At 41.7% G+C, this 10,288-nt stretch overlaps 1 protein-coding gene across 3 annotated transcripts in view; it reads left to right on the top strand.

Annotated features, from left to right (window-relative positions):
* Positions 1-47: 47 nt before the first annotated feature.
* Positions 48-10,288, top strand: part of SLC39A9 (solute carrier family 39 member 9) — a 62,157-nt gene continuing 51,916 nt past the window's right edge. Inside the window, exon 1 of one of the 3 annotated variants that reach the window (XM_030930225.1) lies at positions 48-819. In XM_030930225.1, the coding sequence (XP_030786085.1) occupies positions 724-819 (96 nt within the window). In that variant the 5' untranslated portion in view covers positions 48-723. The remainder of the gene's footprint in view (positions 820-10,288) is intronic. The other 2 variants (XM_010359734.2, XR_004057252.1) reach the window with 2 other exon arrangements.

Raw genomic sequence — 10,288 nt, 5'->3', positions numbered from 1 at the left:
TGCCCTTGTAAAGGAGGAGGCGGTTAGACAATCCGGAACTGGATGGAATGAAGAGGTGCCACTTGGCGGCCATGGCAGCTGTAGTATCGGCGACTTCGGGTCAAGGCCCGGCCGAGTGCAGTACCATGGGCAGCACCGGGTATAGGGCAGAGACAGCTTTGTGTCAACTTTGCTGCTGAACCCCTAGGACCCATCATTAGAGACCTGCAGGACTCCTTTCCTCATCCCAGGCTCAGAGGAGAGTTTGCTGGGACTGGTGGGCTGGTTTCCTGCCCTGGGGGGCGGATCACCTTCGGGGCCGCCTCTTAGAGACAGGGGCGCCTAGGGAACGAACAGGTTCGCTTGAGTCACCCGCCGCCGCGTAAGACGTTGTGCCACCCTCATTCCGACAATCGAAGAAATCGATCATTCGCACATTTTCCCCATTGACTTTTCCCATCTCTGTTAACGCACGAGAATCTAATGACTGGCATCTCAGAACCCAGAGCCTGGGACCTTAGATTGCTGTAAGCTTTCTCTGGTGCTAATATCAGCAACAAGGGTCTGTTTCCGGGTACGTTCAAGAGGAAGGTGCCTCGTGAACACATCTGCTGGTGGGGAGGCCTGAAGAACTGGAAAGCCCACTCTCTTGGAACCACCACACCTGTTTAAAGAACCCAAGCACCTTTTAAAACCACTGGAAATTCGTTGTCTAGTGGTGGTGGGTGAATAAAGGAGGGCAGAATGGATGATTTCATCTCCATTAGCCTGCTGTCTTTGGCTATGTTGGTGGGATGTTACGTGGCCGGAATCATTCCCTTGGCTGTTAATTTCTCAGAGGTAAGAAATTCTCAATTTTCTGTCAGCTGTCAGGATGGCTGTGAGGTAGTAGTTTTAGTTGCAAAGGGAAGCTGCTTCCCTAGTTAAATCTCAAAGCTGAAGGCCTCATTAAGAAAAACTATCTTTTTAAAAAGATACGTAACAATAATAGAAACAAACCTCATATTTAGCAGTGGAATTCTTAACTTGGGGTGGATTGATTTTCCACGGAAGATCCTGGAGTATTCCGTAAGCAATTCCCTAGAATCGCTTACAGAAATTTAAGGTTCTGTGCGTTTACCTGGAGAATGGCACCATAACATTTCTTTTGATTCTCAGAGGTTTCATGGAATCAAGGTTCCAGATTGTTATCAACAAAATAAATGGAGGGCTAGGCGCGGTGGCTCACGCCTGTAATCTCAGCACTTTGGGAGTCTGAGGTGGAAGGATCGCTTGGGCCCAGGAGTTCTAGACCAGCCTGGGCAACGTGGCAAGACCCTGTCCCTACAAAAATTTAAGAATTACCCAAGTGGTGGTGTGCTTCTGTGGTCGCAGCTACTTGGGAGGCTGAAGCAGGAGGATCTCTTGACCCCAGGTAGTTGAGGCTGCAGTGAGCCATGTTTGGGCCACTGCACTGCAGCCTGGACAGCAGAGTGAGATCCTGTCTCAAAAAAAAAAAAAGAAAAAAAGAAAAAAAAAGATGGAGAAAGTTATTTGTCCTCATGAACTGAAATCAATATGATAACTTCTTTTTGAGAGAGTCAAACGCACCTTTCTGAGGAAAGCTATTTTGTTTTGTTTTTTGGATGCCTGTACTAGAATGAATGTAAGAAAAAACTAAATTAGATTGTTCTTAACTCACATTTCCTTTTAAAGAAGGGAAGCCTTGGAATTGATATTCTGAAGTTGTTTCAATCTATTTGCTTAGCAATTAATTTTTGGTTAATATGTTTTGACATTTTCGTTAATTTGATTGGCATTCCTTGAACAAACATTAAGCGAGGGTCCCAGGAAGATGGATAGATGAAAGCACTGTTCAATGAACATGCCAATAGGTCTTTTAGGTAGGCATAAAGAATTCACGAAGTGCACAGTGTTCAAAGATTTAGGGGGAAAATCTACTACAAGATTTCATGAGTTTGTCCTAGAGTTCAGCAGTAAAATAGGCCCCAGTTTCAATGCCATTCCTGAAAGTACTTTCAAAGGAGGCCTGAAGTAGACAGGAGAAGTATAAATGAAATGTTAAGTACACCTTGAAGAAACCTGAGGAAGAGGAGATATTACAGGTGTAAATAGCCTGTGGGCGGGAAAGAAGGTGGGACAAGGTATTGTCAGTTTGAGGAAAAGTAAAGCCCATAGCCAGATGGAACAGAGGCTTAAATTGTTGCTGCTCTTTTTCTCTTTCCTTTTTAATCTGTACCCCTCAGCATCTAATGATAACATTTTTAAAAATTATGTGCATTACCTAACTTCACTTAAAAAACTCAAGCTCGGTGCGTTGGTGCGCGCCTATAGTCGTAGCTACTCAAGAGGATAAGGTGGGAGGATTGTTTGAACCCAGGAGTTGGCCTGGGCAACATTGAGACTCCTTCTCTTAAAAAAAAAAAAAAAAGAAAGAAAGAAAAAAGAAAAGAAAAGAAAAGTCATTGACCTAGATGAGGAAACAGAAACTGGATAGGTTCATGAAGTTTATTAGAATCAGAAGAGAGGTATTTTTTCAGTCTAGCTTTTCTAACTCAGACCAGTTCATAGCCACTAAGCATTTTGGCAGAGATACAAGGTACATATACATGGTAGCCTGTGTGCAGAATGCAGCCTGCAGGCTATTCCATTAGCAGAAAGTTTATTATTGTTCTTCTTTACCAGTATCTCCTCAAGGCAAAGGTTGGGTCGGGCTGAGTAGCAGCTGTTAGGCACAGTCCTCCTTGCCCTTGAAGCCTGTTTCACTTATTTGGGTTACCTACCTGCCCAGTACTTTGTGAACCTGCTGTGTTTCCTTTGACATTACCGTATTTTCTTATAATTATATTAGAATTGAACTGACAATAGTAGGGCCGACGTGTGAGATTTGGCTGGTTTGTATATTTTTAAACTTATTGAAGTAATATTTATGAATAATTATAATTCTGATAAGCAACCAGTAAAACTTTTTATTTCTATAAAATGCTTATAACTTTACCAATTTCAGTATTTTTTCAAACTTCTTTGAATGATTATTGCAATATGCAGATATATACTATTTCCTTTTTCACTGGAAGGAAATGTTTACAGGAGTGGTGTTATTAACTGGGTCATTATAATATAATTAGTATGTCATGTCATTTGTGGCTTTCTTAAATTGACGGTCAAGTGGTCTTTTCCAGCTGTAGGTCTTAAAATGCTGTAAATCAGCATTCATAATATGTTTATTATTAGAGTAGATGCAATGCATTTTGAGCTATTAGAATAAAAAATGAAAGTTATGTATAACTTAAAGACATCTTAGAATTCAGCTAGGATTTCTGTCTCCTAGAAACTAAATATTTTTTCTAGGTAAAATATGCCGTTATGATGGACCAATGTTATAATGAAACTAGTGAGATGGTAAATTTGTAAAAGTAAATTTCATTCATGGGGGACTGGAAAGCACAATTTCTTTCCTTAGAAAATAATTCCCCAAACTCCTACACTGGATAAACGACTTGCCTTTTTAAGGAAGTCTGGCTTTCTTAGAGACTATTATTATTATTTTACAGTTCACTTTCATTTACATCAGGGATGTCCAATCTTTTGGCTTCCCTGGGCCACCCAGAAGAAGAATTATCTCAAACCACATACAAAATACACGAACACTAAGAGAGCTGATGAGCTTAAAAAAAAAAAAATGCAAAAAACCTTCATAATGTTTTAAAAAAGTGTATGAATTGTTGTAAGGCTTCATTCAAAGCGCTGCTGGGTTGCCTGCGGCCCACGAGCCATGAGTTGGACAAGCTTGATTTACGTGAAAAGATATGCTTTTTATTCATGTTTTTAATCTTGCTGCTGCTTTCTCATTCCGTACTTTTTCTTAAGAATTTCTCAGAACAGGAATAAAAGTCAGATGATCAATTATGGCAAGATTAGTATTTAAAAACAAGTTAAAATCAGGTAGTCTGAAATTGCAGTAGTGGTGGGGTCGGTCTACCTGCCAGATGTGACCACCAAGAGGTTTATGTGACATTGATTTCTCTGTCAGTTTCTCTTCACCCCAAAACTACCTTTCTTGATACTTTTGTGGCCTTCTTCCTTGCACTTTGACCTGGCAACTGTACCTTCATGCCTTAAAAATTTATAAAACAAAGGGAAAAAAATCTGATTCTCAAATGCAATTGTAAGTAACTATGATAATCAGGATGTTAATTTTTTCAGTATATGGGAAAGAGAAACACTTTTAACTTTTAAAGGAGGCCAGCCAGGTGCAGTAGCTCACGCCTGTAATCCCAGCACTTTGGGAGGCTGAGGCAAGCAGATCACTTGAGGTCAGGAGTTCGAGACCAGCCTGGCCAACATGGCGAAACCCCGTCTCTACTAAAAATACAAAAATTAGCTGAGTGTGGTGGCACGCGCCTGTAATCCTAGGAGGCTGAGGCAGGAGAATTGCTTGAACCCAGGAGGCGGAGGTTGTAGTGAGCCGAGATCCCGCCATTGCACTCCAGCCTGGGGAACAAGAGCGAAACTTCATCTCAGAAAAAAATTTAAAAAAAAAGAATAAAAAAAAAAAAACAAGGGAGGCCAAAGCATGCTTTATACAAATTAAGTCCTGTTTGGTAAGGGAGTGAGACACACTGGTTTACAGTTAACACTGTCTTATGTTTTTTCAATTGAATTGCTAATGAGTAGTTTTCTTTTGCTCTAAATAACAATGTTACATAAGTAGGTTGAGAGCCTATATTACCTACTATAAACTGGGTGCTGCTCCAGTTGATAAATGGAGCTGATACAAAAACAGATGGCCCAAGTGGAATTTCAGATTGCTTGTCTGAGGGTTGTTACTCACCTGAGTATGTCTCCTCTTTGTCACAGAGCTGGTAACAGAGAGCAAGCTGTTTTTGGCTCGGAGCTCTACAGCAGTATTCCTCAAACTGCCTGGTAAAGGATCAGTTTTTGTTTTTAATTTTTATTTCAATCCATACCAATACACTTATAAAAATAAAATAGTAGGAAAATGAAGTAAAAAAAGGCAGAGAATACAAGCCCAAATGTATTGTTGTTCAATTCAACAGATAAAAAATTACTACTATAATTGTAATAATCATATTGCTCTAAAAATTTCTGAAGGCGGCCGGGCGCGGTGGCTCAGGCCTGTAATCCCAGCACTTTGGGAGGCCGAGACGGGCGGATCACGAGGTCAGGAGATCAAGACCATCCTGGCTAACACGGTGAAACCCCGTCTCTACTAAAAACTACAAAAAACTAGCCGGGCGACGTAGCGGCGCCTGTAGTCCCAGCTACCCGGGAGGCTGAGGCAGGAGAATGGCGTGAACCCGGGAGGCGGAGCTTGCAGTGAGCTGAGATCCGGCCACAGCACTCCAGCCTGGGTGACAGAGCGAGACTCCGTCTCAAAAAAAAAAAAAAAAAAAAATTCTGAAGGCTTTATCTCAGTTTCCATACTTTTCTTATTGCAGTCCAGTTTGAGTTATAATGCCACACTTTTCATGTATTAAAACAGTAAAGCAGGCCAGGCATAGTGGCTCACGCGTGTAATCCCAGCACTTTAGGAGGCCGAGGCAGGCGAATCACCTGAGATCGGGAGTTCGAGACCAGCCTGACCAACACAGAGAAACCCCGTCTCTACTGAAAATGCAAAATTAGTTGGGCATGGTGACATATGCCTGTAATCCCAGCTACTTGGGAGGCTGAGGCAGGAGAATCATTTGAACCTGGGAGGGCGGAGGTTGCAGTGAACCAAGATTGTGCCATTGCACTCCAACCTGGGCGGCAAGAGCGAAACTCCCTCTCAAAAAAACAAACAAACAAAAAAAACCTAGCAAAGGTGAGTGTAGTGGCACACACCAGTTAGTCCCAGCTACTCCAAATGCTGATGTGGAAGGATCACTTGAGCCCAAGAGTTCAGGGTTGCAGTGAGCTATGAGTGTGCCTGTGAATAGCCACTGGCAACATAGGGAGACCTACTCCCTAAAATAACCAACAGCATAAATCCATAAGTTGGCAGATGAAAGTAGTGCTATTCTTAGGGTGATTTTACAGTTGAATATGATTAATAATGCGCTAATTTCAAAAGGGACTGTCTGAGAGTATCGTTCAGAATCAGTGTTACTACTTGAACAAGCTATTAAAATCCAAGTCTCTTCTGTTAAATGACCTTCTAGAATTGTTGTGAGGTTGAAATAATATAAGCACAGGCTTAACACTATGTCTAGAACATAATAAAAACTTTCAAAAATGTTGAGGCAGATTCTCAATACTGATTAGAAAAACTTTTAAAGATTTTCATTTTTATAACTTTGTTCTAATTTATAATTGTTAAACCTTTTATTTGGAAACAGACTTAATAATGGTAAAGCTCCTCCCCCTCCTCCCCTTCTCAGTCATGGAAACTTCTCGGCGATGTTTTTGGAATCCGAAGGTCTTATTTTGGGGTTTGGTTTGCATTACTATTTACCATTCTATTTGGAGAGGCCAGAGCTTTTCCTCTACCCTCCCTGCTTTATAGTATTTTTCTTAGTATTTAACTTTCTTTTCTTCATTATATTTACTCTCATTTTAAGCTTTGTTTTGTTCTTTCATGTTTTAAAGTTTTGTGTCTGTATTAGTCCATTTTCGTACTGCTAATAAAGACGTACCTGAGACTGGGTAATTTATAAAGGAAAGAAGTTTAATTGACTCACAATTCAGCATAGCTGGGGAGGCCTAAGGAAACTTACAATCATGGCAGAAGAGGAGGCAAACACATCCTTCTTCATGGGGTGGCAGGATGGAGAAGTACTGAGCAAAATAGGGAAAGCCCCTTATAAAACCGTCAGCTCTCATGAGAACTCACTATCACAAGAACAGCGTGAGGGTAACCATCCCCATGATTGAATTACCTCCCACCAGGTCCCTCACATGGGAACTGCAACTCAAGATGAGATTTGGGTGGGGACCCAACCAAGCCATATCAGTGTCTGATTATAATAACTGACTCATTCATAATAAGTCTCTCTAGGGGTTTGAGTTACCCTCAAATCAAAGGTTTATTGTGTCTGAAGAACAAATTTGTTCAGTATGCTTCTGCCTCTACAATAGGTTCTCTTTGATGTAGATTTAGCAAAGTTACATTTTTAAGGACTTTTGTGTTGTCTGGTACATTGCTCTTACCCTCTTATGGTAATACAAGAGATTTTATACCTGTTTGGAGTTTCATTTGTAAATTCTAAGATTTGGGCCAGGCGTAGTGGCTTATACCTGTAATTCCAGTGCTTTAGGAGGCTGAAGTTGGAAAACTGCTTGAGGCCAGGAGTTTGAGACCAACCTGAGCAACAAGTGAGACCCTGTCTCAGATGAATGAACGTAAATTATAAGATTTTAAACTTTGCAATCTCAGTAAATTTATCATATGTGGAAAGAAATCATCAGCTTGTCTTTTCTCAGATTGAACTACAGATTATTGTTTCATAAGGACCTTTGATAAAACTAAGTTTGGATCAGATAAAATGCGGATACAATATGATTCAGTATTGTTTTCCTGAAAAACTTTGTTTTCTCCAGGATACTATATTGACAAACATAATTAAGACTTATCTGCATAATAATATTAATAATGTTTATTGAGCTCTTTCTGTGTACCAGGCACTGATGTACACTATCTAATTAGTCCTCAGGACAAGACTATGAGATACTGTTAAACCTCACTTTACAAATGAACAAGCTCAGGCTTGGAGAGGTCACAGACTGTGGTAGAGGTGTGATTTGGAACTAAGTCATTTTGATTCCTATTGCCAAATCAATCACTTGACTACTAAATGTTGCCTTTCCTAATGAACACTGTGTGAAGAAGGAATGAAAATAGGATCTATCTAAATTGATGCCTTTAGCTCCCCAAATTAGGAACATCTTTCATACTTTCCACAGTATGTCTCATTCTTTCTGCCTAGTCAGTGGAGTAGAACTTGAGACTCCAGAGGTAAATAATCTCCAAATACCATTGAAACCTGTAAGAAGTAAGTTAATATGTCTTAGATGCCCTTTAAATTAACACCTGACAATTTGGCATCTGAATTAGTTCCCGTTGTGAACTATCCAAGATCAGTTTCACACTTGACATCTTCACAGGTTAGTCATAAATTGTGCTGTTCAAGAAGTGACATCCTTTTCAAGAGAAGATGACCTGAAATGGATTAAGAATGTTTCTATATATGATAGTCTTAACCTCTCCTCTAATTAAAGAATTTAGTGATGAGACTTTTGTTGAATGGCAAGGTCCCCTTCAGCCCAGTCTGGAATTTCAGGTAACGAGTACTGGCTGGGCACAGTGGCTCACGCCTGTAATCCCAGCTACTTGGGAGGCTGAGGCAGGAGAATTGCTTGAACCTTGGAGGCGGAGATTGTAGTGAGCTGAGATTGTACCATGGCACTCTAGCCTGGGCAACAGAACGAGACTCTGTCCAAAAAAAAAAAAAAAGTAGTAGTACTAAGTATGAGTACTGGTATTTCTTAAAACCTGTAATGAAATTATAGAAATCTCAATCCTGCTTGAATACTAATACTCAATTTTTAACTTTATTGAAATAAAATGGAAATAAATATTAGTTGGGCTGGAAATTCTTTTTTTTTTTTTTTTTTTTTTTGAGACGGAGTCTTGCTCTGTTGCCCAGGCTGGAGTGTAGTGGCACGATTTCAGCTCACTGCAACCTCCCCCTCCCAGGTTCAAGCGATTCTCCTGCCTCAGCCTCGCCAGTAGCTAGGATTACAGGTGCGCACCACCGTAACCAGCTAATGTTTTGTATTTTTAGTAGAGATGAGGTTTCACCATGTTAGCCAGGATGATCTAGATCTCCTGATCTTGAGATCCACCTGCCTCGGGCTCCGAAAGTTCCGGGATTACAGACGTGAGCCACCACGCCCAGCCCTGGAAATCCTTATATGGAAATTCATTTTTAAATGAAAAGGTCTTGATGGTAACTAATAGATAATTACATCAAACTATCTGTTGCAAACTCTGTATTTATCTAAGGTTATTCTTTTCCTTTCCCTTTTCCCTTTTCCCTTTCCCTTTCCTGTTTCGCTCTTGCTGCCCAGGCTGGAGTGCAATGGTGCAGTCTTGGTTCACTGCAACCTCCGCCTCCCAGGTTCAAGTGATTCTCCTGCCTCAGCCACCCCCCCCCCCACCCGCCCCCAGTAGCTGGAATTACAAGCATGCGCCGCCACGCCCCACCAATTTTGTATTTTTAGTAGAAACAGGGTTTCTCCATGTTGGTCAGGCTGGTCTCAAACTCCTGACCTCAGGTGGTCTGCCTGCCTTGGCCTCCCAAAGTGTTGGGATTACAGGCTTGAGCCACTGCGCCTGGCCAATTGTCTTTTTCTTTTCTTTTTTTTTTTTTTTGAGACGGAGTCTAGCTCTGTCGCCCAGGCTGGAGTGCAGTGGCGGGATCTCGGCTCACTGCAAGCTCCGCCTCCCGGGTTTACACCATTCTCCTGCCTCAGCCTCCCGAGTAGCTGGGACTACAGGCGCCCGCCATCTTGCCCGGCTAGTTTTTTGTATTTTTTAGTAGAGACGGGGTTTCACCGTGTAGACCAGGATGGTCTCGATCTCCTGACCTCGTGATCCACCCGTCTCGGCCTCCCAAAGTGCTGGGATTACAGGCTTGAGCCACCGCGCCTGGCCGTCTTTTTCTTTTTTTTTTGTTTTGAGACAGAATTTCGCTCTTGTTGCCCAGGCTGGAGTGCAATGGCACGATCTCAGCTCACTGCAACCTCCCCCTCTCATGTTCAAGATGTTCTCCTGCTTCAACCTCCCAAGTAGCTGGGTGGTGCCTGCCACCACACCCAGCTAATTTTTGTGTTTTTAGTAGAGACAGAGTTTCACCATATTGGCCAGGCTGGTCTAGAACTCCTGACCTTGGGTGATCTACCTGCCTTGGCCTCCCAGAGTGCTGGGATCACAGATGTGAGCTACCATGCCCAGCCTGAGGTTAATTTTCTATTAACCAAAACATTGTACCCTAGCTCCTGCACCTTGTTGTATACTCCTTTCATTAATTCTTTATGCATTTGACAGAGACAAATTGGGGAAAGAAGACAGATCCTAAAAGCCAAAAACTGAACAATTAAGTATGTCTTGTAGAGGAGCAATTTAGCGTAGTGTTTAAGATTATATATTCTGGGCCGGGGGCAGTGGCTCACGCCTGTAATCCCAGCACTTTGGGAGGCCAAAGTGGGCAGATCATGAGGTCAGGAGATCAAGACCATCCTGGCTAACATGTTGAAACCTCGTATTTACTAAAAATACAAAAATTAGCTGAATGTGATGGCA

Source organism: Rhinopithecus roxellana, chromosome 5, assembly GCF_007565055.1.
Source record: "Rhinopithecus roxellana isolate Shanxi Qingling chromosome 5, ASM756505v1, whole genome shotgun sequence".
NCBI lineage: Eukaryota > Metazoa > Chordata > Mammalia > Primates > Cercopithecidae > Rhinopithecus > Rhinopithecus roxellana.
The sequence above is the reverse complement of the archived record's forward strand: the minus strand, read 5'-3'. Positions and strand labels throughout refer to the sequence as shown.